The sequence below is a fragment of the Lagenorhynchus albirostris genome, chromosome 15 (genome assembly GCF_949774975.1).
Source record: "Lagenorhynchus albirostris chromosome 15, mLagAlb1.1, whole genome shotgun sequence".
NCBI lineage: Eukaryota > Metazoa > Chordata > Mammalia > Artiodactyla > Delphinidae > Lagenorhynchus > Lagenorhynchus albirostris.
In genome coordinates this window covers 71,785,965-71,812,473 of record NC_083109.1, presented here as the reverse complement: position 1 = coordinate 71,812,473, position 26,509 = coordinate 71,785,965, and the positions used below count along the sequence as shown (strand labels likewise).

The window sequence follows — 26,509 nt, the reverse complement described above, 5'->3', positions numbered from 1 at the left end:
CCTCCCGCGCGATCTCTGTGCGCCTGCGTAGTGTGACCGTGCGCAGCCCGGGAGGCGGGTCTTAGCTCCTAGGTGCGTATGGCAGCTGAGGTGGCGAAACTTCGAGGTTTGGGGAGAGGGTGCCGGATCCAGGTGTAGAAAGGGGAGGTATCAAGGCGAGAAGAGCGGGTCCGCTCCTCTCCCGCCTGGAAAGTGGTTTCTGCCGGTCCCTGGGAACACCGGAGTATCGGATCTCGATCCGTGGGGGCGGGGTCCTTGGAGGGGACGGAGCGACCCCTCTTGGGAACAGGCGGTCTATTCGCAGGGACTGCTGTTGGAGTCTGATTGGTTAGAGAGACATTCCCTAAACCCCTGGGGAGCCCAACCCTTGGGGTTGGGGGATCCCCAGTTCAGTACTCCTGCATCTCCTATCATCGCAGGGCCCCTTCCCTAGTGACATATGTCCCTTGTCCGGGGCCATGGAGACATTGCAGCCACCACGGCGGCGCCTCTGTCTGAAGAAGGGGAAGTGACCTCCGGCCTCCAGGCTCTGGCCGTGGAGGATACCGGAGGCCCCTCTGCTTCGGCCGATCAAGCCGAGGAAGAGGGGGAAGGAGGCCGGGAGGAGACTGAGCATGAGGGGTCCGGGGCCGAGGAGGTGCAGGGAGAAGCCCCCAGCACTGAGGGGGAAGAGCATGCCAAGGGAGAATCCGAGGACTGGTGCGTGCCCTGCAGCGATGAAGAGGTGGAGCTGCCCGCGGATGGGCAGTCCTGGATGCCACCCCCCTCGGAAATCCAAAGGCTCTATGAACTGCTGGCTGCCCACGGCACTCTGGAGCTACAGGCTGAGATCCTGCCCCGCCGGCCACCCACACCTGAGGCCCAGAGTGAAGAGGAGAGATCCGATGAGGAGCCAGAGACCAAAGAGGAGGAAGAGGAAAAGTGAGGGCACGCCCTTACACCTTGTCCTTGAGGCTGCTCCTCTGATGCCGGGAGGAAGTAGGGAGGGGAGGTGGGACCCAGGAGCATGGGAAGTGGAGGGAGGGAAGAGAGCTGGAGAGGAAGAGCCAGCAGGCTGTGGAGAAGTGGGGGTGTTTGGGGGGAACGACCCTCACCTTTCACCCTCTGTCCCCCTGTCCCAGACCGCACATGCCCACAGAATTTGACTTTGATGATGAGCCAATGACACCAAAGGACTCCCTGATTGACCGGAGACGCACCCCAGGTACAGACAAGAGGGGAGAATTGGGGTGGTGGTGAAGGGCCTCTGCTTCCACTTACTCAGAAAGTGACTCCCTAAAAGATGCCTTTGCTTGGTGCCTTGATATCTACAGAACTTGTTTCAGGAGAGAGCATGCCCCCAGTTGTGCCATCCTTCCAGCTTTGGTGGTCCCCTATCTTCCGCAGATAATTCCATCATGCTTCCCATTCCTTTGATCTCAGTCCCCCCCAGAAGGCCAAGTCGTTATCATTATTATCTAGATCCACATCCCTACACTACTGTGTACATCTCCTAATCTGACCCAGTTTCCCATCCCGTGTGCCTTCCTAGAATTTACCCTCGGAGCCATTCTTTTTGTTTGCTTGTTTTTTTAATAAATTTCTTTATTTATTTATTTTTGGCTGCTTTGTGTCTTTGTTGCTGCGCACGGGCTTTCTCTAGTTGTGGCGAGTGGGGGCTACTCTGTTGCGGTGTGCAGGCTTCTCATTGCGGTGGCTTCTCTTGTTGCAGAGCACGGGCTCTAGGCACACGGGCTTCAGTAATTGTGGCACGTGGGCTGTAGAGCATACGCTCAGTAGTTGTGGCACACGGGCTTAATTGCTCCGCGGCATGTGGGATCTTCCCGGACCAGGGCTCGAACCCATGTCCCCTGCATTGGCAGGCAGATTCTTAACCGCTGTGCCACCAGGGAAGTGCCCCCTCGGGGCCAGTGTTGATTTCTCTTTCTTTTACCCCAGCATTCAAGCCAGCAGCAAATCTTGTTAGCTCTGCCTGCACCCTTATCCAAGCCACCATCTCTCTTGCCTAGATAGTTGTGGTAGCTCCTAACTGGTCTTCCTGTCGCCAGCCTCAGCAGCCAGAGACGGGTTTATGTTTCAAAACATAAATTGTGTCACTTCTCTGTTTTAAATTCTCCAAAGGATTCCATTTCTGGGGGGCGGGGGTGGGGTGGTGTATGAGTGTGTCAGTTGAGAATCCAACCCCGCCCTCCCCCCAGGGCTTCCATGTAAACTAAAAGATCCAAACCCCTTATCGTGGCCTGTAGGTCATATCTTTCCTGTCTCCCCCAGCTCTACATTTCTCATTGAACAGACCTCCCTGTTCTTGCCCTGGGGCTTTTGCACTTGCTCGTCCCCTACCTGGGATGCTTCTCCCCAGTCTTCATATTTCTAGCTCCTTCTCATAATTCAGATCTTCACTGCCCACCCCATCTGAGGCCCCATCCCTAAACCTCAGAACCTCCAGGACAGGCCTGGAAATCTCTGTTCAATGAGCTCCCCAAGTGATTAGTAAGATCCAGGCAGGTCTGGTGCACACTGCCTCACTCGCTTCCACATTTCTCTCATTCCCCTTCTCCAGGAAGCTCAGCCCGGAGCCAGAAACGGGAAGCGCGCCTGGACAAGGTCCTCTCAGACATGAAGCGACACAAGAAGCTGGAGGAGCAGATCCTTCGTACTGGCAGGGACCTCTTCAGCCTGGACTCAGAGGATGCCAGCCCCACCAGCCCCCCGCTCCGGTCCTCAGGAAGTAGTCTCTTCCCCCGGCAGCGGAAATACTGAGCGCTGCTGCCCTTAGGGTGCAGAGCCTACCTGCTGGGGCCTTGGCCCTTCTTCCCTGACCCAGGCTGCTGGGAAACTTGGGAAGAGGAGAGACACTCCAAGCTCCCAACACAGCACCTTGCCAGAAAGAGGACATACGTGTATGTGTTTATGTTTTCTATTGAACATCTTTTTGGAGACCTGGGCTAAATTTTCTGAATCTAAAATAAAAAATACCAAGTTATCTTCTCTTAGAGGAGGGACTGCAGCTGGAACCGAAACAGCTGTGGAGAGGCAAAATTGTACGCACCCAGATTGGGAAATTAAAGCCAGATGGGGTAGAAGTGAACTCTGGTCAGCACCTGCCCCCTGCCTCGGGCCGAGGACCCTCCGCAGTCTCATGCCAGTGCTGCCAGCTGGCTCTGAGGTGGGAATTCCTGCACTGAGTGAGCTGCAGTGCCTTCAGCTGCAGTAGAAGCAGCCCAGAGGAGAAAAAACAAAACCAAACAAATGAGAACCAGCTGCAAGGGCCCTTTAAATGCCTAAGCCTCACCCCCTGAGTCTGCCCTGCCCTTCCAGGAAGTCATCTCTAGGGCTGGGTGAAGGAGTTTCCTGATCTGAGGACTCTGTTGCAGCCAGCCACACTTCTGGATGTGAGTACTTCATACAGGCCTCAAAGCCCCAAACCAGTTGGTGGGACCTTGTGTCCTTCAAGACCCTCTCTAGCTCTGTCCTGCCTTCTAGGGCTTGCTTCATCTGGGGCAGGTGGTCTCTGAACCAGAACCGGGAGAAGATGGGTGGAAGCTTAGCCTTGGGAGGCTTTGCTTTCCTTGGAGTTTTTTCTGGCTTCTGAAGTAAAGGTAGATCAACTTGTCATCTTGCCAACACCCTCACTCCTCCTAATCTCAGGCCTCTCTGACCTTAAGCTCCCCCATCAGCAGTAGGGGCAGAGGAAACTTAAGGGGTCCATTTAGAGTCCCTCCTGGAGTGAGATTGGTCCCTGCTAGACTCCCCCTGGGGACCTGAGCTCTGGCCTGTCCCTTTGAGCTTTGAAAATGTGACTTGTCGCCGTTGAGATTCCTCAACTCTGCAGACATCGAGGCTTTCCTATGACCCCACTCGGCTATGCCAGCTGGTAATAGGCTATGCCACTCAGGGCCTTGCAGATCATTTGAGAAATCATTGGCAGAGTAATCTTAAGGTAGGCTTGATTTCCAGAGGCATGGAGTTTGGTGAGCAAGGCTCTTTTTCTTTTTTTTTCTTTTTGGGACTGGGAAGTGAAAACAGGAAGCTCTCTTGGACCCGCCGTGCTTCTAAGATTCTGGGGATCTTAGCAGCATGGAGGGTTGGGGGATAGTAGTAGAGGCAGGTGTGCTCTGTTTTCTCTGCTCCCTGTCTGGGTGGGCCCCTAGATATTATGGGGAGAAAAGCTGGCTGTCACGGGAGCCAACTGACTGCCAGAAACTTCTGCCTGTTTCCACCCTTGGCACACAGTATACTCTGCCTCCCCTGAGGGTGAGGCCTTCTGGACAGGGCAGCTCTCTAAAGCCATGGGCACGTAGGGGCAGCCACCTTGAATGGCTGGCCCAGGGAAAGCTAGAGAGCTCTAAGGTTACTCTGGCCTCCTTGTTGGGTGCTGCTCTCCTAGGTTACCGAAAATACCTTTGAACTGCAGTGGCACTATCTCCTGGAGAGTACCCAGCCCCTCCCAGGTCCTTAAGTCCTTGTTCTAGTTTAGAATCTTATTGCCATTTTTGCCGGAGGCCACACTACTTCTTGGTTTGGGGGCTCTGCGGTCACAATACCTGAGGTGGAATTCTGGCTCCGTCCTTTGATCATTGTGTGATCCTGAGCAAATTCCTTAATTTGTAGGTTCTTATGGGGATGAAATGAGTTAATTAAAAGCATTTAACACAATACCAGGCACAGATTAAGTTCTTAATAAGTGGGAGCTGTTATGGGGGGGCACTTGCCAAAGATAGAAATTCCAGAGTCGTTCCTGGAAACCTTATTCTAGTGCGTCTGGGGTGAGGCCTGGGCGTCAATACGACCAGCTGAGTCCTATGATTGGGCGATTTTAGAAAACAGGGGTTCTGCAACCTGGTTCCTGGGTCACTTCCAATCTAGCCAATCTTTGCCTTCAATGACTGGCATTAATTGGCAGCATCTGGAGGTAGGATAGAACTAGACAAGCATCATCCGGAGCTGGCAGGGCTGTTCTGTCCCCAGAAAAAGCTGCTGCTCCCGAAAAGTGGCCCAGTTGGGCTAGAGCTCAGATAAGATTTTCCTAGGAAGAAAAGGTCCTAAAACTTTGCTGTTACTAAAGAAGTGATTTATGTGAAACAAATTCTCAAGAATTTCCACTATAGTCCCCCAAAGCAGGAAATCATTTCCCTAAATTGGGAAGCTGTCTGGTAAAAACAGCCTCTCTGCAGTCCCTGAGAAATGTGACTCTTGCATTCTCTAAACAAAGACTAGAATGTTTAAAATCAGTGAAGGGAAACTGCAAAGATGAGTTCCCTGTCTGCTGAATTTCCTGTGCATTTTCCTAAACCTAAGTTTGATAGATGTGATGGTGGCAAGGCTGTCTCCAACCTTTCCTCCAACTTCAGGCCTGCTCAGGCCTTGGGACAAGGGGACTTGTGCTGGCTGGGGGTCTACTTGGACCTGAGGGTGAGGAGCTGGGGGAAAATACATGACATTCCCTGCTTTTGAGGAACAGTTTGCCATCTGGGTTCATCTTTGGTCTTCCTCCTCCAGGCCATCGTTGTGCTCCTACTGTGTATTAGACATGCTCCAGTCTCTAACCCCTTTAACCCCTCCTACTGTGTATTAGACATGCTCCAGTCTCTAACCCCTTTAACCCCAGGAAACAGTCACTTTTATTCCCACTCCAGTCTAAGAGAGGCTTGGAGGCTAGCACGTGGCCCGAGGTCATATCGGCAGTGACAGAGCTCAGTCTTTGCTATATATTAGAGTCAGTGGAAGAACTTTTCTATATAGCAATGCTAGGACCCCACTCCAGACCAGTTAAATCAATCCCCAGAGATGGGTGGTTTGAAAAGATCTCCAGGTGATTCTGATGTACAGCTAGGCAGGGTTGAGAGGCTCTTATAGACCAGAGCTGCTCATAGTTTAAGGTATGCCCAAATCATTGGGGATCTAGTTAAAATGCTGGCTAATTCAGCAGCTCTGGGGTCGGGGGAACCCAAGGTTCTGCATTATTAACAGGCTTCCAGGTGATGCTGACACTGCAGACCTATACCCAGTGTGGCTGGTCACCTGGGCATCTGCTGTTTAAGATTCACTGTCAGCCACTCACAACTGACACTGAAACTCTGATACGTCATGATATGACTCATTCATTAATTGAATTTTGCTCTAGCAAGTTTACTCTTGAGCCAGAACAGGGCCAGAATTGCCTCTTCACTAGAGGATGAAGCCAGCTGCTTCTCACAGGCTGTTTTGTTCTCTGTTCATCCCTCCCTTCTTGGTGTGTGGGGTGCAGTGGGGGAGCCACTGGTCTCTGAGACTTTGGGTAAAATTTGGCTGGTTCTGGCAGGAGCCTCATGACACATGAGGATCAGTGTGATCAGGCAAGGTTGGACGGGTACCAGAGAGCAGACTACGGGGCAGATCTTGGAAGCAGACACTGAAGGGAGGTGTCGGTGAATTTAGGGAGTTGGGGCCAAACTCGGGGCTGGGCAGGACCTTCCAAAGGTCAACATGGTCCTTAGCCGTTGTCTTTTGAGGGCCCTGGTATGTTGGAAGTGAAATGCTCTAACTGTACACGTTATCTGGTAAACCACGGAAGTCTAAATCATGCTGCCTGAGTCGGGTGGTCTCCCTGGTCTGAGGGGCCTCTAGTGAGGCTCACTTCTGGGGACGGCAAGATTGAAAAGGCAAAACCTGTTCTTGGGTGAACTTACATGGAAGGCGCAGCTTTAGGGCTGGGTAGGTGGGTGATCAGGGAGGTGAGACAGGGTCCTGGTACTGAAACAAGGGTAGCTGGCAAGGGCATGGCCTCGGAATAAGGCAGGAGCCCAGCCTGATTAGCTTTAGGGATGACTCTCAGCTGAGTCAGTGAGCTGGGCGAAGCTCTCGGCCCCCCTGACTGGGCCCAGCTGGGGTGACAGATGGTCGAGAGGCCTCAGCTGTAGGGGGTGAGGGATCGTCCAAAGGAGCCATTGGAGGCTGTTCCCAGAGCCTGCTTCCCAGCCTCGTGTGGCCTTCTAGAGTTTAAATCTTCCCTGTGGGGCTGCACAGACCCTCCTCTTGCAGCCCTAGCCCTTCCTCTCCCCCATCTGGCTTCCTGGCCAGGCTTCCGCCCTGCAGAGAACCAGGAAGAGGCTTCACTGGGCTGTCGGATGCTCCTTTGCTATTCTAGGCCCACAGCTGGGGTGACACAAAAACCTGCCACCTTCCTGATCCGTAAACAAGTGAGGGTTAAGGCTGAGATGCCAGATGGGGTAGGGAGCCTCTGGTGCCAGGTCACATCCTCCAACTGGATAGGGAAGCTGGCCCTCAGCTGTAAGCCACACACATAGTGCTGCTAAGAGCCAGTCTCTGTTCCAAGTGCTTTATGATTAACTCAGTCCTCATACGTTGGGGTTGATGACCTATCCATCCCCAGTTCACAGGCCAGGAAACGGGTATAGGGAGGGCAAGGGACTTGTCTGAGATCACCCATCCAGTAAGGGTTAGAACCAAGACCCAGGCAGTCCTAGCCCCGGGGTGGGGGTGGGGTGCTCTTGGGGGGCCCTCTCCTGGGGAATGGAAGCACAGCCAGGCAGGATGGGCAGTAGAGAGGAAGGAAAGCCAAGGTCCAGGTAAGAGTGGGGAGAACAGAAAGCAGAAGACTAGCACCTGGATTTTCAAACACTCCCTGAAATCAACAGAAGAGGGAGCTCTGATATTAGAAAAGTTAAGGGAAATTAACTTGACAAACAGGCAACAGAAAAGTATCAAGGTCAAATCCCATACAAAGTTGCAAGAAAAAGAATTGAGGAGCAGAATAATAACCCCCTGATGTAGAAAGTGTACGAAGAAAACAGATCAAAACGGTAACCTCTTTGAAAATGAGGTAAGACATTAGGAAACAATACCAGGCAAAGCAGCAAATCAGAATTGTAAATAAGCCCAGGTAGTCTGGCTGAATCCATGCCCCTCACCATTGTACTGCACTGCCACTGGAGAGAAACAGCACCAGGCATTCCATCGGGATTCTCATCCTGATGGTACCACCAACTTGCTGTGTGGCCTTGCATGACTCATTGTCCCTACCTGGGACTCAACTAATTAGATCCACACTGTCTAATATGGGATCAACCAGCCACATTTGACTACTTAAATTAAAATTAAACACAAGCTCCCCAGCGGTCTTGAGCTCACACCCGGCTTCTCAGCCTTAACCTGCGTGCCGCCATCGCTGTTACGCTAGGCACTGCTGCCTGCCGCTGTGCTGCTTGGTAGCAGCAGTCAGTCTCCCGGACCAGCCCCCCGGGGCCCGCCGCTGTTACCCAGTCAATTCGCTGCTACTCCCATGGGTCACATGAGACAGATGGAGGAGTTTGCTGCTCGCTGGGTGACATACTTCAATAAGCCAGATATTGATGCTTGGGAATTGCGTAAAGGGATGAACACGATTGTTGGCTGTGATCTGGTTCCAGAGCCCCAAATCACTGATGTTGCTTTGCAGACATGCAGACGCTTAAATGATTTTGCTAGTGCAGTTCGCATCCTAGAGGTTGTTAAGGACAAAGCAGAACCTCATAAGGAAATCTACCCCTATGTCATCCAGGAACTTAGACCAACTTTAAAAGAACTGAAAATCTCCACTCCAGAGGAACTGGCTCTTGACAAAGTGTAAACCCCATGGATGGGCTTCCCGAGAATTTACTGATAGTGCTACTCGATTGTAAACAATCACCTGGAAATATTGATGATAACATATTACCTTATTTGAACAAGTTTTCCTTTAAGTACCAAACCATGTAACATAACTTGGACTTTAATAAAAAGGAAATGAGTTTGAACTGAAGAAAAATTAACTAATTAACATTTTAGTTCCTCAGTGACACTGTCCACATTTCAGGAGTTTGATAGCTGCATGTGGTCAGTCCAAAGACAGCACAGATTAAGAATATTTCCATCATTGTAGAAAGTCCTTTTGGATGATGCTGAGTTGGAAGGTTTTAGAGAGGAGCCACACAGGTGATGTGAGCGCAGGGGTAAGACAGGGGTAAGACAACTGGGAGGGGTGGGGACTGTGGTTAAGCAGGAAAGCTTGTGGCCCGTCTAAAGGGCTCGGCTGCTATGTGGCTCTCGTCAGTTTGCCACGTGGGAATGTAAGGCCTGGCTCCTCATTCTTCAAGAGAAGCAGGAATTGGAAGTTTGTGGTAACTCACAATTTCTAAACAAAAGAAATTTTACAGATTGTGTGGATCAAGTAAAACTCTTGGGCCTTGATTCTGTAATTTCGTGGCTCCAACCTCTTTTTCCTGTGCCAAGCCACTCCCCCTTCCTCCTTCTCACTTCACATTTGTCACCCAGTTTGGAAGCTGTATGGATGGTGGACTAGATGGGATACCACTCCTTTTTGGTGGTGGCTTCAAAAATGTTGGACTGGGACTTCCCTGGTGGTCCAGTGGTTAAGACTCTGCACTTCCAATACAGGCGTGGCCAAAAACTTAAAAAAAAAAAAAAAGTTTGACCAAAGTCTCGGAGGGCAAGGCTTTGAATCACTGAGTAAACTTGGTTCCCTTTGTATGACTCCAGGGGACATGTCCAAAGTCCAAGGCATGCTGGAGGCAGGGATGGGGTTTAAGTAGGTGGTGTGACATTCCTGAACAGGCCAAGCACTGGAGGTAACCAGCCAGGTTTCAGAAGCAGTTAGGGTGGGGGTGGACAGAATGCAGTACTCATTCACTCGCTTTCTCCTTCCCACCCACGTCTACCCATGATGGCAGGGAGTCACAGGTGGCAACAGACCACAGAGAACTGGGGAGGAAAGGACTAGAATACTCCGGTGTTTCTTGTTTTTTTATTATTTGTTTATTTTTGGCTGCATTGGGTCTTCTTTGCTGCACGCAGGCTTTCTCTAGTTGTGGCGAGCGGGGGCTACTCTTTGCTGTGGTGCATGGACTTCTCATTGCGGTGGCTTCTCTTGTTGCAGAGCACGGGCTCTAGGCGCGCGGGCCTCAGTAGTTGTGGCTCGCGGGCAGTAGAGCGCAGGCTCAGTAGTTGTGGCTCATGGGCTTAGTAGCTCCGCGGCATGTGGAATCTTCCTGGACCAGGGCTCGACCCCGTGTCCCCTGCATTGGCAGGCAGATTCTTAACCACTGCACCACCAGGGAAGTCCCCTTTGAGGTGTTTCTAATCCAGCTGAATCTATGGGAGCATCATTTCCATCAGGGACCCCTTCCTTGAGAGGCGGCCCACATCTAAACAGTTCATCCCAGGATTGCTTAAAGGGCAAGGCGGGAGGGCTGCAAAGATCATGGAAACATTCTTGGGCTATGGGCTAATGTTTGCATACAGCTGGGGCCCTTGGGATCCCCTGAAATAAAGGAGGCTGCCCCTGGAGGAGCCAGGGAGCTCTTCAGAGCCTCTGTCCCCCACCGTGCTGGGGAAGACACACAGCACCACCAGAGGCTGACCCCCTCTCCCAGCTTGGTGTGCTTCCGCCTCCTACGCTATGGGGGTTGGAGATTGGGGAAGTTTTGATCTTAAGCCCCTCCCAGTACTTCAGGAAGCTTGGGGGAGGTAAAGTAGATGGGAATGAGGGAAAGGAGTTGGCGGAGAACCCTGGGCTTCTGTGGTTAACTGCATCAAGCATCTCTTGGCAGGGATGAGGTCTGGATGGGCTGCCCTGGGTGGGAAGAAAGGAACAGATGGGTGTGGGGACAGTGAAGGATGGCATAATCTGAGCCGGAGGAGGAAGGGCCCATTTCCCCAGCGCCAGCCAGTCTTCATGCCCACCTCATCCCAAGCCCCCTGGACTCATCTTTTGTTTTCTCCCCATCTGTCTTTCACACTCTGTGCTTCCCTGGGCTCAGGAGTCACCATGGCAACTGAAGAGTCCATCATCCGCATCCCGCCATACCACTACATCCATGTGCTGGACCAGAACAGCAACGTGTCCCGCGTGGAGGTCGGGCCAAAGACTTACATCCGGCAAGACAATGAGAGGTTGGTGTTGGGACCAGGCTATGTGGGCACCTGGGGCCAAGGAGGGCCTGGTAGCCTGGCTGCCATGATCGTCCATCTCCTCCTTCTTGTTCTCTGGCTTGGGTGACAGGAAGCTTTCTTTCCCATTCGCCGCCTCCTTCGGGAATAGGAACGGGGGGTCCCCTGGGTCCTCACACTGCTTCTCACCCTCCAACAGGGTCCTGTTTGCCCCCAAGCACATGGTGACGATCCCCCCACGCCACTACTGCACAGTAACCAACCCGGTGGCCCGGGACGCCCAGAACGCCGTGCTGTTCGACGTCACGGGACAAGTACGGCTCCGCCACGCTGACCTAGAGATCCGGCTGGCCCAGGACCCCTTCCCCCTGTATCCAGGGGAGGTGCTGGAAAAGGTACCTGCTCACCTTCCCTGTACCCACTCTACCTGTCCTGCTACCTTGACCTAGGGCTCAGCACTGCTTTCTGGAGGGAAAACAAACTGGGGCCGTGGGAGGGGGTGGGAGGTGACATTTGCTGGTTCTCACTGGGACAGAATTGACTTGTTGCCCCTCCACTCACCTTCCCCAAACATCCCCTTCCTCTTCACATGCCCAGGTCAGACCTTTGAGAGCTGTCGGCCCATCTCCGGACCTAATCTTCCAGGCTCCAGAGCCTTCCTGAAGCTCCTGGCCAGTCTGACACTAAATGACTTGTGCCAAGAGTAAGCGTTTCATTCTCCCAAACAGTGCCAGACGCCGGTGGGCGGTGACAGCAGTGGTGGACCAGGTGAGGCCCAGGCTCGGGACGCCTGTGGCCGCTCCACGGGAAGCCATCGCGGACCTGTAGTGCCAGCCAGGCCCTCGTCCATGTTGCCCTAAGGCCCTGGGCCGGAGTGCGAGGGCACCCCGCCTTCATTTCTATAACGTTTGTTTACCTTCACCTCCTTGCCGTTTTACACTGTTCACTCTGGGCTCCTCTACTAAGCAGTGCTTCTTGATCCTGGGAGCGTAAGAGCGTGACCTGGGAGCGCTGAGGCGTTCCTGTCCACTTAGCTGCAGGTACTTTGGGGAAAATGTGTGTGGAGATACTAAGGGATGAAGAATGATTCGGATGTTAACCCTTAAGGAATCGGGGTGAAGGGGGTAAGGGAATTCTTTGTACTATTCTTGCAACTCTTATGAAGTCCCAACCTGTCACAAATTGAAAATCACCCACATCCAGGTTCTGCCTTAGACAAACTAAATCCCTCTCTTGGAGGGAACTGTGGGGGGTGGTCTGGAACCAGACTTCTTTTTTTCTGGCCACGTGGCATGTGGGATCTTATTTCCCTGACCAGGGATGGAACCGGTGCCCCCTGGAGTGGAAGCATGGAGTCTTAACCACTGGACCGCCAGGGAAAGCACCCCCCCCTTTTTGGGGGGTGGGCACCAGCATTTAAAAGCTCCCTAGGGTGGAGAGAACTTCCCTCATCGCTGCCTCTTTAACCTCTGCTTCCACGGCAGCCCCGGCTCACAGCAGCTTATTCTCAGACCCCACGTGCTCCAGGCCAGGAGGGCAGGGCCTTCCCTTCCTCTGAGCCCAGTGCCACCAATATGTTCCTTTTCTACCAGAGAGTCGGCACTCGCCCTCCTTGGAGGCACTGGCCCCTACCCACACCACTTTCTTTCCCTTCACTGAGGCGCCACCTGGCTCGGGCCTCCCTTCCCCGGCCCTCCTGGGAGCCTCACTAATGTCCATGCGATAACCCTGTCAACATCTTGGCCTTCTTGACCTCAAGTCTGACCCTCACATCTTCTGCTTCAGTCCTGCCCAGTGCCATGTCCCCTCTGGACTGGGTGGTTTATTCCCGCACCTGCCCCACCTCTGAAGTTTTTTCTTTAGCTAAAATATTTCTATTTTTTATTGAAGTAAAGTTGATCTACAGTGTCGTGTTAGTTTCAGGTGTACAGCACAGTGATTCAGTTGTACATACGTATATATCTACTCTTTTACAGATTCTTCTCCCTTGTAGGTTATTACAAAATGTTGAGTATAGTTCCCTGTGCTATGCAGTAGGTCCTTGTTGCCCCGCCTCTGAAATTAAACCCAGCTCCTCCTTAACCATCAGTCTCCCCTTCCTAGTCCTCCTGTGCTGTCATGTTGCCTCCAGGCTTTTGAATCCCACTTCTCTCCTGTCCCTCAGATTCTCTTCCTGGTCTCTCCCTACCCCAGCGGAGCCCTGTTGTTTTAACACACACTCTTCGTGCGCTAGACCTGCGCCCACACCCTGTCCTCGAGCGGTATTACCCCCGCCTGATCTTTCTGTTCTCTCACTCGGGTAGATCCACCCCAACAGTATTATAAGTAGCTAGTGGGATAAGTGGTTCATTCCAGCCCAAGCCCTGCTCATTAATGTTTCCTTCCCAATCAGCTTTCTCTCCTTTCCTTTCCCCCCTGCCTGCCTCTAAATATTGATCATTCTCGGCTCTCTTCCTGTTTTCTGCTCTCTCACTCTCAGACAACTTGGTCACCTACTTAGAAATTGAGGCCATCTGGAAGGATCTGGGTCTGTGTCCCCTTTCCTTCCCTGTGTCTCCTTTCTACCTGTTGGAGCCTCTAGGAGGTTCCCCTCCATCCGTGGACCCAGGAAGACGCATCCTTCTATTTCTTGATCTTATCCCCACCTAGAGCTTCTCTCTCCTGCCTTTAACTTTTCTCTTACTGGTGCCTTTCTCTTGGCCAATAAACGTGCTCTGCCTCTTCCATCCTTTTCTGGCCTTGAAGGCTTACTTGTTCACACTTTTCATCTAAAGAATGCATTCATGAGACTGTAAAGTCCTCTCTGACTTCCACCACCAGTATCTGCTCTCCATCCCCAGAGGTATCTACTGTCATCCATTCAGGGTATACACTTCCAGATACGTCTGTGCATCCATGTAAGTGTGTATCCAAAAAAGTATTGGTTATAACTTATTTGCATAAGAGCTAGCACATTGTCACTTGCCAGTGTATTTTGAATGAACTTCTCATCTTGGTGCATAAGTCATTTCTTGTTTAATTGTTTGTAATTCCATATGATAGAGGTTCAGCCCTTCTCCTGAGTTACCATTTAGGATGTGTCCAATTTATAAGGAAAAACAGTGCTGTGGTGAATATCCTTGTGTGTGTGTGCCCTTGTGCATGCTAGTTTCTTTTTTTTTCTTTTTTTATAAATTTATTTGTTTTTTATTTTTGGCTGTGTTGGGTCTTCATTGCTGCGCTCAGGCTTTCTCTAGTTGCGGCGAGCGGGGACTACTCTTCATTGCGGTGCTCGGGCTTCTCATTGAGGTGGCTTCTGTTGCAGAGAACGGGCTCTAGGCACGCAGGCTTCAGTAGTTGTGGCACGTGGGCTTCAGTAGTTGTGGCTTGCAGGCTCTAGAGCGCAGGCTCAGTAGTTGTGGCGCACGGGCTTAGTTGCTCCACGGCACGTGGGATCTTCCTGGGCCAGGGCTCGAACCCGTGTCCCCTGCATTGGCAGGCGGATTCTTAACCACTGTGCCACCAGGGAAGCCCTAGTTTCTTTTTTGTTTTAAGAGTAGAAACTAATAAGAATTTCTGGGTCCCAGGATATGCACACTAAATTTGTATGGGCTTTTATGAATGGCCTTGTCAATCTAATTTTTAGCTATCTACTTTCTCTTTCCTATTTAGTTTTTTTTTTTAATTGGGATATAGTTGCTTTACAATCTTTCCTATTTACTTTGACAACTTGTACTTGATGTTCTCTGCCCTGTTGCCTCACAAGCCCCTGCATCTGGCCCCCTACCTCCGCTGACCCCACTTTGGCAAAACCCCAAGACATCCTAAGTGCAGGCCCAGTGGACTGTCATTCTGTGTCTCACAGACCCTCTCGGCCATGTCCATTGTTGATCTGCCCTCTTACTAAAACTTGTCTGTGTTTTACTCTGTGGATGTCTTTATTTTCCATCTTCTCCCCGTCCCCTCTGCCTTCAGGTTCTGTCCTGAATATCCTGTGCCTTCTTTTTTTTTTTTTTTTTCATGGCCTGATCACTTCATCTGTGTTGAAGACACCCAACTCTATACCTTAGCTGGGAACTACAGGCTGTGAGTCCCCTAGCTGCCTATAGGAAGCCCTCTCCTAGATGTCCCACAGTCGCCTCATACTGGCTATCCAAGCCTAACACTTCCCCTTACCCCCAAATCTGTTCTTGTCCCATATTCCCAGTCTCACTTGGTGATACTACTGGACCTAGTCACTCAAGCTGAAAGCCTGTAACAGTGTGCGGGGCAAACTGGAAGGAGACAAAGGAGGCAGCCAGGAGACCAGTTAGGAAGATATTTCCATCATCCAGGCGAGAGGTGTTGGCGGCTTAGGTGAGGGTGTGGCAGGGATAGATAAAGGCAGACCTGGATTTGCAGTGGACAGACAGGAAGTGACGATGGAGTAGATGTGAGAAATGAAAACCGTACTGGACTACATGCTCTTCCCAGAATGCTCACACCTTCCTCCTCCTCCTTTTACACCTTTATATCAAAAACCAGCTCTTCCTCTGAGCCCCAGTTCAAATGCTACTCTCTGAGGGCCTTTCCCAACTTCTTCACCTGGACTTCTGCAACCTCTTCCCCTTGACCCGGTCCACAGTCTGCTTGGAGGCATTGGTCTGTGTTTGTCTTATCACCCACTGGAACCTCAACTCCACGAAGATGGGGGTATGTCTTGACTCCACCACAACCAGCCGAGCGCTGTGCGCATAGAAGATGTCCAGGCAAAGGCTTGCCCGGGCAGTAAACGTCCAGCTCTGCCTCTCCAACCCAGAGTGTGGTCGGTGGATGAAGTAGTTATCTGAGCTTCTCCTCCCAGGGGGCTACTCTAGTTGGAGTAAGGAGTGGCAGGTAACCTTTAATAAGGCTGAGGTTCAAATCCTGATTCTGTTTCTTACTAGTTGTGTGACCTTGATCATGTCCCTTAGCCTCTATGAGCCTCTTTCCTTGCCTTCCTGCTTCCCTCGGATCAAAGATCAAGTGAAATCCTATTTGTAGAAAATATTTGTACAAACCTCTACAAAAGGTTTGGCAGCTTGTGGCTGCGTCCCCCTTCCTGACGGAAGGAGATGTGATGGCTGGAGTACAATGGCTGTCTTGTGACCATGAGGCAACCTTGAAAACAAAGCCTCATGCTTCAAATGTGCCTGTTATAGAAGTTTATACCTTCCCACCACCTATACTTCCTGAGAGCCCCAGTGCACACTGGGCCATGAGATGCTCACTTACTCAGCTTCTCAGATGTTTCTCCCACATCTCCCATCAAGCCCTCTACCCAGTTTCCCACCTGGATTTCTAGTTCATAACAAGATCTGAGCACTTCTGCAGAGGAAGGTGTGTTCTTGGCCCATCAGCAGTGACAGCCTCTTGCTCTCAACTCCATCTTAGCTCTTCAGACCAGATGGCTTGGGGGCCACACCTACCTTGTACATTCCACTCGGAGTCTTATTTTGGGACATGGAGAGATTGATGCTGTGGACTCTGACCTTCACGGTGTCAGGTTTGACTCCAGGGGTCCCAGCTCTGAATACCTCGCGACCCCCCTTCTTCCCCTATTAGGACATCACCCCACTGCAGGTGGTTCTGCCCAACACCGCCCTCCATCTTAAGGCGCTGCTGGATTTTGAGGATAAGAACGGAGACAAGGTGGTGGCAGGAGATGAGTGGCTATTTGAAGGACCTGGTAAGTACTTCCTCTCCAGCCGGCTCAGGGTCAGAGGTTTCCTGCCCTCCCATTCTAGCACTGATATATTCTGACCTTCAACACCCATCTCATATTCCCTTCCCAGGCACGTATATCCCCCGGAAGGAGGTGGAGGTTGTGGAGATAATTCAGGCAACAGTCATCAAGCAGAACCAGGCCCTGCGGCTGAGGGCCCGCAAGGAATGCTGGGACCGGGAGGGGAAAGAGAGAGTGACAGGTGGGGTCTTGAAGGGATGCTGACGGGGGGCGGGGGGGGGCAGGCCGTGCCTTGACCACAGGGGAAGTGGGGAAGTTTGGGGGTAGCCACTTGTAGCCTGGAGGAAATATTTCCCTGGTATCTCTTGCCAGCTTTTCAGGGCTGCCCCCTGCTGCTTCCCCCCACCCCCTTCAGGAGGCTGTACCCGGATCCTGTGATTACGATCATGCTGACATGGCTTTTCCTTCCCCCCAACCCTTTACCATGGGCTGGGGGCAGCGGCCATGTCTGTTTCTAGGTCAGCAAAGCAGGTGTTCATATACAACTAGCAACTGTGTTTGACAAATGTGATGTATTAACTGAGGTCTTCACAAAGGCCGTGCTTACTGAGCCAGGTGCGGTTCAAATGCTTTACAAACGGCAACTTCTTTAGTCCCCCAACAACCTTGAGGCACCACGACTCCCATTTTCCATATGACATCACTGAGGCCTGGGTTTATGGCCAGGAAGGGCCAGACTGGAACTTTCCCCCCGGCACTCTTGCTTCTCCAGTAGGCTCAATGACCTCTGCAGCTATAATAGAGGCAGTTCTGCCCATTTTAGGGGAAGGAAAAAAGTCTGTCTTTGGAGCTTAGAGAAGGCCTAGCAGAGTATTGGAATGTAGCAACTTGGGCACTTGGAAGGGCTTTTTTTTAAATCTTTCTGAGGTAGGGATTGGTCTTCCGCTGGCCTCAAAAAAGGAAAACAATGACTCCTGTCAGGCCTTGAGCATAGGGGTAGTGGCATCTCAAAGTGGCCCACAAAGTTCTGCGGGTCCCCTGTTGTCTAGGCTGCAGGAGGGGCAGCTGGGGAACAGGCTGGGTGACCTTTGACCCTTGCCTCTCTGCCCCTGGCCCAGGAGAAGAATGGCTGGTCCGTTCCGTGGGTGCATACCTTCCCGCAGTGTTTGAGGAGGTTCTCGATGTGGTGGATGCTGTGATCCTTACGGAAAAGGTTTGTGCTCTGGAGGACCCTGGGTGGGAGACTCTCAGAGTGGCAGAGAACGGTGTCAGAGAATGTGAAAATAAGATCACCTGAGGAGTGTCCTGGGTCACCTGAAAGGGTTTAAGAAGTCCTCTTGGATTGGTAGACACTGTCACTTAGACCTGGATCATTTAGTGGCCAGTAGGGTTCCCAGATCCCCCAAGGAAGTTAGAGGTGGGTTTATTCAAACCCCCCGACATCTCGCTCTACAGACAGCCCTGCACCTCCGGGCGCGGCAGAACTTCCGAGACTTCAGGGGAGTGACCCGCCGCTCTGGGGAGGAGTGGCTGGTGACCACGCAGGACACAGACGCCCACGTACCAGATGTCTATGAGGAGGTGATGGGGGTCGTGTCCATCACCACCTTGGGTCCCCACAACTACTGTGTGATTCTCGACCCGGTGGGGCCAGATGGCAAAAACCAGCTGGGGCAAAAGCGTGTGGTCAAGGTGAGTGTCTCCACGTCACCCAGAGGTGAATGCCTTTGGAGTGGCCTAAGGCCCTTGGACCCCAGTCCCTGCCCTCCTCCCACCCTCGGTACATGTTCTAGAAACACCAAGCTTGTTTTTGCTGCCTCTGTGCACACTTGTCTCTATCCCTTGAGACACTGTCCCATTGATCTTTCTGGCATCCCTGACGTGAGGTCACACATGGCCTCTCTTGTGAGTGCCTCCCTGGCCCTGCACTGTGTCTGCAAACCTGGAAACTCCCTCTAATATTTCACATCCCTCTGTTCTGGAAACTTTGTCATCCTGCGTCAAACAAATCTCTTGGTTTACCCTTCTCCACATCCTCTACCTCATCCCCTCTCTGAACTATATGTGGGACTAGCAGGGCTGGGCACACCTTTCCTGTGAAGATCGTAGATATCTTAGGCTCTGTGAGCCATATGGTCTCTGTTGCAACTACTCAACTCTGCTGTTGTGCCGTGAAAGCAGCGTAGACGGCTTGTAAACCAACCACTGCCGCTGTGTTCCTGTAACATTTTATTTGCAAAAACAGGAGGTAGAATAAATAGGAACAACCCATCAGTCTATCAGTTGATGAATGGATGAAAGATATGGTGTATCCATACAATGGAATATCAGTCAAAAGAATGATGGGTAATATTTCTGGGGTTGAGGGCACTCATGTTCTTGAAATAATTCAAAAATGTAAAAATCAAAAATGAAGTTCTAATATGTGCTACAACATGGACAAACTTGAAAGCATCATGCTAGGCAATAGAAGCCAGACGTGAAAGACCACATATTGTATGATTCCGTTTACGTGAAATGTCCAGAATAGGTAGTGGGTGGGGTGGGGCTGGGCAGTAACTGCTACTGTGTATATAGGGTTTCTTTTCAGGACGATAATGTTCTGGGGTTAGGGAGTAGTGATGATGGGCAGCTCTGGATATTCCAAAACAACTGAATTGTATACTTTAAATAGGTGTATTTTATAATATGTGGGTTATATCAAATATATATATATACACATATATGTATTTATATTATATATTAAAACTAGGCAGCAGGCCAGATTTGGCCCAAAGATCAGAGATTACCAACTCTGGACTACACCATCCCAAGGCAACAAAGCATGGGAGAAATAAAGCAATAATAGGTTAATTCTTAACTATTGAGCTTGTGAGAACCCAGACCTTGACAGTTTACAGAACTTTTCAGGGCAGGTTTTTTCTTTGTTTTTTAATTTATCAAGGTATTTATTTATGGCTGCATTGCGTCTTTGTTGCTGCACGCGGGCTTCTCATTGCGATGTCTTCTCTTGGTTGTGGAGCACGGGCTCTAGGCGCACGGGCTTCAGTAGTTGTGGCATGCGGGCTCAGTAGTTGTGGCTCACAGGCTTAGTTGCTCCGCGGCATGTGCAATCTTCCTGGGCCAGGGCTTGAACCTGTGTCCCCTGCATTGGCAGGCGGATTCTTAACCACTGCGCCACCAGGGAAGTCCCAGGGCAGGTGTGACCAGATCTACAGGCATTTGTAGAGTGCCTCACAGTCTAGATAATGATTCATTGTATGACGTAAGGGTGGGGAGGGTGCTTTTGGGGGCTCCTGTCCTCAGCATAAGCCCATGGTCACATGGAGCTGAAGGAGGTACCATCAGAGGCACCCACAGCCCTGGGTGGCGACTGCTCCTGACCCGCTTCTCCCCACTAGGGAGAGAAGTCTTTCTTCCTCCAGCCCGGGGAGAAGCTGGAACGAGGCATCCAGAACGTATACGTGCTGTCGGAACAGCAGGGGCTGCTACTGAGGGCCCTGCGGCCCCTGGAGGAGGGGGAGGGCGAGGAGAAGGTCTCCCACCAGGCGGGGGACCGCTGGCTCATCCGTGGACCCCTGGAGTACGTGCCACCTGCCAAGGTGGAGGTGGTAGAAGAGCGTCAGGCCATCCCGCTGGATGAGAACGAGGGCATCTACGTGCAGGACGTCAAAACCGGAAGGGTAAGCACTGAGGGGTGGGCGCCATCGCTGCCATGTGGCCCTGGTGGTGGCTTGGTCTGGGCAAGTGGGTGATGCTGGCGGGGAGATGCATGGTGGAGGTGACAGAAGGGATTCAACAGTGTCGCTAGTAGCATCCAAGCCAGCCGGCTGCTAAATATGAGGGCATTCTCTGGAGTTTTTGCCTTCCCTTTGTCTTAAATATCTAATTTCAAATGTTAGAGCTCTCAAGCAAGAAGATGAACCAGATTTCAGGATGGAAACTTAGTCCCCAGTGCAGATCTGGCTTCCGGCATAAAGGTCTGACTGGGATGTGGCCTAGGAACAGTAAGACCTGACCTCCCTCCCATACCCTTTTCCTGGTGGAATCCCTCCTCTCTGCCTCTCACCTAAACCTTGATCTTGGTCAGACCTAGGACCACATCTCCAACCTCTTTAAGAATCCAACCTACAAGCAGAGCTCAGAATCCTAGGAAATGTTAGTGTGTACTACCTAGTTCCTAGGATTGCATCTGTCCCTGGGATGCCCTCCAGGCTGCCCCATGAAGGAAGATTCCAGAAGAAATAATATCGGGAACTTACTATACGCCAAATTCTTGACACTAGACATGTGAGATGTCATTCATTCCTCCACCCTGTGAGGTTGCCACTATCAGGTCCATTTTGCACACGGGTGAGAGAGCTGCCTAAGGCGAAAGAACTTGCAGAGAGTGAACTTGAACGCAGCCTCCTTCCAGAGACCACATTTAACCACGATGCTGTCCTACCTCCCGGACCAGTTCCGCCTTAGGGATGCTGGGTAGGACTCTTCCCCTGCTCCCTTTGCCGGTGACATTCCTCCTCGTCTTGCTCTCTCGAGGTGCGTGCTGTGATCGGGAGCACCTACATGCTGACCCAGGATGAAGTCCTGTGGGAGAAGGAGCTGCCTCCGGGGGTGGAGGGGCTGCTGAACAAGGGGCAGGACCCTCTGGCGGACAGGGGTGAGAAAGAGACATGCAAGACTCCTAGGCCCTCCGCTCCCCGGAACAAGACCCACGTGGTCAGCTACCGTGTACCCCACAATGCCGCGGTGCAGGTGTACGACTACCGGGAGAAGAGAGCCCGGTGAGCGGCGGCCTGGGGGCTGCGCCATGTGGGGCTGTGGCGGGAGGGCCTCTCCGGGCCTCTGACTCCCGGCTCCCTCTGCAGCGTGGTCTTTGGGCCAGAGCTGGTGTCGCTGGGTCCCGAGGAGCAGTTCACGGTGTTGTCCCTCTCGGCTGGGCGACCCAAGTGTCCCCACGCCCGCCGCGTGCTCTGCCTGCTGCTGGGGCCTGACTTCTTCACGGACATCATCACCATCGAAACCGCAGACCACGCCAGGCTCCAGCTGCAGCTTGCCTACAACTGGTAAGGGGCAGAGGGGAGGGCCAGGGCCCCTGCTGGTGCAGCCCCGGGGGCACCCTGAAGAGAAGAGATGCCGCCTCGAGTGCTGAGCTCACAATCAGGGCAGAACGCCTGACTCCAAGCCACGGTCAAGGAGGAAACCCAGGGGTTCATGCAAATCCAGTCTGACGCCCAGGGGGAGCGACAGGGAAGATGAGGGCTCACCTGGGGGTAGAATGTGGGGGGAAACGGCAGGAGGACACTCCTCAGCTAAACTCCTAGCGTGACTTCAGCCAAACGTGTAACTACAAGGTTTAAAAAGATGAATCAAACCCAACCGGTGGGAGTGGCCGGGTGGTCAAGAGCAAGCACTCTGAGGCTGATGGGTGTGCATCCCAGCCCTGCCGTTTGCTAGCTGTGGGCCTGGGCAAGTATTGGGTGCTTTCCTCAGTTTCCCAGTCTGTAAAATGACGCTAAGGACATAACCATCAACCTAATGGGGCTGTGGAAAGGATGCTGTGAGAATTAGAACTGTGCCCGGTCCATAGTTAGAGCTCAAAGGGCAGTGATGAGAATTGGGGGAGATAAGTCAGGTGCAGAGGCGGTACTCAACAACTCCCAAGCACGCGTTTCTCACCTCTTGCCTGAGTGGCCAGGACTGTGGCAAAGGCAGATGGGCGCTGATATCTTTGGGGGCACAGACCCTGGAGCCACACTGCCTGGGTTCAACTTTCTGGCTTGGCACCTGTTGTGTGACTTAGGGTCTGTCGCTTAACCTCTCTGGACCTCTATTTCCTTGTCTATGATGGGGGTAATGCTCATTCCCACCTCATAGGGCGGCTGACCAAATAAAATGGGAATATGTAAGTTTCTTAGGACTTCACCTGACACATAGCAGATGCTAATTAGCGTTCTCTATCGTGAGACCCTTCCCAACCACAGAAGGTGGATGTCAGTGTCCTTTTTTTTTTTTTTTTTTTTTGTGGTACGCAGGCCTCTCACTGTTGTGGCCTCTCCTGTTGCGGAGCACAGGCTCTGGACGCGCAGGCTCAGCGGCCATGGCTCACGGGCCCAGCCGCTCCGCGGCACGTGGGATCTTCCCAGACCAGGGCACGGACCCATGTCCCCTGTCCGGCAGGCGGACTCTCAACCACTGCGCCACCAGGGAAGCCCTCAGTGTCCTTTTTGAAGGTGAGAGAGTTGTCTTTGCTCACAGGCACTTTGAGCTGAGTGACCGGAAGGACCCCCAAGAGACGGCCAAGCTCTTCTCAGTGCCCGACTTCGTGGGTGATGCCTGCAAGGCCATCGCGTCCCGGGTGCGAGGGGCCGTGGCCTCTGTCACCTTTGATGACTTCCATAAGAACTCGGCCCGCATCATTCGCACTGCTGTCTTTGGCTTTGAGACACCAGAAACCAAGGGGTCTGACAGCATGGCCCTGCCCCAGCCCCGGGACCGGGCTGTCTTCCCCCAGAATGGGCTGGTGGTCAGCAGTGTGGATGTGCAGTCGGTGGAGCCCGTGGACCAGAGGACCCGGGACGCCCTGCAGCGCAGCGTCCAGCTGGCCATTGAGATCACCACCAACTCCCAGGAGGCAGCTGCCAGGTGAGTGAGGCCCGGGGGCCCGGCTCTCCATGATGCCCACTGTAGGCCCGGCTCTCCACGATGCCCACTGTGGGCCCGGCTCTCCACGATGCCCACTGTGGGCCCGGCTCTCCACGATGCCCACTGGGGGCCCGGCTCTCCACGATGCCCACTGGGGGCCTGGCTCTCCACGATGCCCACTGGGGGCCCGACCTCTCCAGGGTCCCTGTCTCTAGCCTGCTGCCAGGACCTGGGTAACACGGCACCCTGGTGGTCAGCCTGCTGTCCTCCTTACCCAGCAGATAGCCTGGGCTACTTAAGGTGGGAATAGATGCCACCCCTGCTTCTGTGGCTTCTCACCTTGCTTGTGCTGGAACCCAGATTCGTATCTGTGGCCGTCCAGGCCTAGCCTCCCCCTCCTCACCTTCCAGGCTTCTCCCCAGGCTCACATGCTCCAGGCCCACCAGCTCCTTTCTGCTCTTCAGGGTGGGAACTCAGCACTGGCTGTTCCCTCTGGCCAGAATGTTCTCCCTGAATGTTCTCCCAGAATGTTCTCTCCTCCTTCTGGCCTCCAAAGGTCACCTCGTCGGAGAGCCCTTTTCTTTCTTACCCCAACTGAAGCAGCACCCTCTTTGCCCAGTCATGTTATTGTAGCACCCATTTTTCAAGGAGATTGTCACTGTCTGAAATCATCCCTGTTTACTTGTCCTTTTTTCCCCACTGGAAAGTAACTCGTGTGAAAGCAGGAGTCGCGGTCACAGCCACGTGCCCCTGCACCTAGAATCACACTTGGCTTGCACAGTGCACACGCTGTGCTTTCATTTGCACGTCAAGGGCCTCCCATGGGCCAGTGGTCCCTGCCCTTGGAGCGCCTGTTCCAGCTCTGGCCCCATGCCAGTGTCTTACCTATCCCCTCTCCCACCCAGGCACGAGGCTCAGAGACTAGAACAAGCAGCCCGTGGCCGGCTTGAGAGACAGAAGATCTTAGACCAATCAGAAGCTGAAAAAGCTCGCAGGGAGCTCTTGGAGCTGGAGGCTCTGAGGTGGGTGCAGAACTAGAAGAAAAGATGGCAGGGGGTCTTGGAAGAGCAGCTGATGGGAGAGGTGTGTGTGTGTGCGTGCATGCACGTGTGTGTGTGCGTCCATGCGCAGGTGTCCTCGTGCTGCTGTAGCATAAGTCAAGGGCAGAGGAGGGCAGGGCTGGGCTTTCTCCTGGGTCTCTCTGACTCTGCGCCGTCTCCAGCACCGCAGTGGAGAGCACTGGGACCGCCAAGGCAGAGGCTGAGTCCCGAGCAGAGGCGGCGCGCATTGAGGGAGAAGGCGCCGTGCTCCAGGCCAAGCTCAAGGCAGAGGCCTTGGCCATTGAGACGGTGAGTGGGGGAGATGCCCGTGGAAGGGTGTGGCCTTGGGGTCTGGAAGAAGCCCGATCGCTGCAGTCCCTGAAGCCATGTGGGAAACCAAGTACCCTAACAGCCCTGTCCAAATATTTTGTGGTTTACAATGTCTTTTGCCCTATTTCAATTCACTTAATACCTGCTTTGAAGGTAAGGATGATGATTACGCCCATCTTACAGACATGTGCTCCAACACTGGCCCACTTTATGCTAGGTATTGCCTGTGTTTTACATGCAAGATCTTATTTAATGCTTGAAATCCCATTAAGGGTACGAGTTCTCTCCATCTTACAGAGGAGGGAACTGAGGCTTGAATTAAGGGGCTCCCAGGGTCACTAGCTAAAAGGTGGCATAGCTGGGGTTCACCCCTAACTGATGGTAAGTTTACCATTCCATCCCCTCCATCTGAATTCCCTCAGGCTTGCTGGCTGGGGCACTTGCTGGACATGTCCAGAGGCCACACGATGAAAAGAATGCTGGGTTTTCCCCTTCCAGGAGGCTGAGCTCCAGCGGGTAAAGAAAGTGCGAGAGCTCGAACTGATCTATGCCCGGGCCCAGCTGGAGCTGGAGGTGAGCAAGGCCCAGCAGCTGGCTGAGGTAGAGGTGAAGAAGTTCAAGCAGATGACAGAGGCCTTGGGTCCCAGCACCATCAGGGACCTTGCTGTGGCAGGACCGGAGATGCAGGTGAGGTGGGGGGAGAGTGCAGGCATGGGTGTGTGTGTATATGTCTTTGTGTGTATGTCTTGGGACCATATTTGGAACCAAGAAGGCAGAGCCGGGGAGGCAAACACAACACCTAGAAAAATGTCGGGGACAGAGGGGCGAGGGGAGGTGGTAACTTGGACTGTCTCTGTATCCCATGTCATTCGAGCATGGTGTCCTATCAGGTACAGCACTAGACTCAGCAGTGAGTGGGAGCTCCTGCGAGAGCAGTAAACTAATGGGACATCAGTCTATGACAAGCCCTTCGAAAGAAGTCAACAGGGTGATATGGTGAAGGGGGAGGTGACATGTCAAGTTAGCTGGGGAAGGAGGGCCCCTCTGAAGAGGGGATACTTAAGTGCTCTGTAGAGTCGACAAGAGCTTCCCAGGAGAGGGTCCAAGTGCAAAGAATGAAACCTGGTGCATTTAAGGAACAGGAAGGACTGGACGGCTGCAACCTGGCTGAAAGCTCCCAGAGCTTTCAGGCCCGCGAGGCCTCGGAGGGGATGCAACCCTCAGGCTCCCCTTATGTTCCTTGCTTGTCACTGACTAGTCCTATGAGGATGGCTTGGGCTACAATGTCAGACCAGAGAGGGGGGCAGCCCACCCTGGAGAGGCGGCCGAGGGGATGATAAGGGACCAGGGTCTGACTATCTTTTCGCCTGCCTCTTGCTCCTTCCAGGTAAAACTGCTCCAGAGCCTGGGCCTAAAATCAGCCCTCATCACTGATGGCTCTGCCCCCATCAACCTCTTCAACACAGCTTTGGGTCTGCTGGGGCTCGGGTCTGAGGCCCAGCCCACAACCAAGAAGGCAGCTTCGGCGCCCAGTGCCCAAGAGGGCTTGCTTCTCCCCTCCACTGCTGGCCCTCTAACTCTTGGAAGCAACCAGGTCATGCCTTAGCTCCCTACTGCACTGCCAAATAAAACGGACACTTCTGGGCATTTAAACCCTCTTCTGTTGCCATAAGTCCGCATCACAAGGGAGTTTAATGGTGGTGGGGAAGAGATACCCCTGAAATCTTGATAATTACTAGAGGCTACCCTCATCTGTAAAGTGGAGCGGAAACTGAGGCAGGAAGAAGACTAACCCAGTCAGGCTGACGGGAGTGTGGGCCCCAAATCTGGCTCAACCATCCTTTCGGCAGTCAGCTTTCCTAGACGCCAGCTGGGGGAGATGATG

General features: G+C 52.8%; 2 protein-coding genes across 4 annotated transcripts; both read left to right on the top strand.

Moving 5' to 3' along the window:
- The first annotated feature begins 24 nt into the window (after nucleotides 1-24).
- Nucleotides 25-2,993, top strand: PAGR1 (PAXIP1 associated glutamate rich protein 1). Of its 2 annotated transcripts, XM_060124631.1 has the most exons (4): nucleotides 32-72; nucleotides 420-921; nucleotides 1,122-1,204; nucleotides 2,561-2,993. In XM_060124631.1, the coding sequence occupies exons 2-4, from the start codon at nucleotides 440-442 to the stop codon at nucleotides 2,758-2,760; spliced, it is 765 nt and encodes a 254-aa protein (XP_059980614.1). In that variant the 5' UTR covers nucleotides 32-72; nucleotides 420-439; the 3' UTR covers nucleotides 2,761-2,993. The 2 variants fall into 2 exon arrangements, with proteins under 2 accessions (XP_059980613.1, XP_059980614.1); XM_060124630.1 differs by having other exon boundaries at nucleotides 25-921.
- On the top strand, nucleotides 2,780-26,277 carry MVP (major vault protein). 2 transcript variants are annotated; one of them, XM_060124621.1, is made up of 15 exons: nucleotides 2,780-2,900; nucleotides 10,797-10,929; nucleotides 11,126-11,321; nucleotides 16,489-16,612; nucleotides 16,719-16,850; nucleotides 17,728-17,822; nucleotides 18,065-18,301; nucleotides 20,011-20,292; nucleotides 21,149-21,393; nucleotides 21,478-21,675; nucleotides 22,868-23,254; nucleotides 24,160-24,276; nucleotides 24,477-24,603; nucleotides 25,123-25,311; nucleotides 26,012-26,277. In XM_060124621.1, the coding sequence occupies exons 2-15, from the start codon at nucleotides 10,805-10,807 to the stop codon at nucleotides 26,228-26,230; spliced, it is 2,673 nt and encodes an 890-aa protein (XP_059980604.1). In that variant the 5' UTR covers nucleotides 2,780-2,900; nucleotides 10,797-10,804; the 3' UTR covers nucleotides 26,231-26,277. The 2 variants fall into 2 exon arrangements, with proteins under 2 accessions (XP_059980604.1, XP_059980603.1); XM_060124620.1 differs by lacking the exon at nucleotides 2,780-2,900 and adding an exon at nucleotides 3,144-3,392.
- Nucleotides 26,278-26,509: the final 232 nt, after the last annotated feature.

Bases quoted from the DNA above. Each gene is read 5' to 3' on its own strand.
- PAGR1 (XM_060124630.1), top strand. From the start codon at position 440: ATGTCCCTTGTCCGGGGCCATGGAGACATTGCAGCCACCACGGCGGCG. The intron at 922-1,121 runs GTGAGGGCACGC...CCCCTGTCCCAG, and splicing joins AAAGAGGAGGAAGAGGAAAA to ACCGCACATGCCCACAGAAT. The intron at 1,205-2,560 runs GTACAGACAAGA...CCCCTTCTCCAG, and splicing joins TGACCGGAGACGCACCCCAG to GAAGCTCAGCCCGGAGCCAG.
- MVP (XM_060124621.1), top strand. From the start codon at position 10,805: ATGGCAACTGAAGAGTCCATCATCCGCATCCCGCCATACCACTACATC. The intron at 20,293-21,148 runs GTAAGCACTGAG...TGCTCTCTCGAG, and splicing joins AGGACGTCAAAACCGGAAGG to GTGCGTGCTGTGATCGGGAG. The intron at 24,277-24,476 runs GTGGGTGCAGAA...CGCCGTCTCCAG, and splicing joins TTGGAGCTGGAGGCTCTGAG to CACCGCAGTGGAGAGCACTG.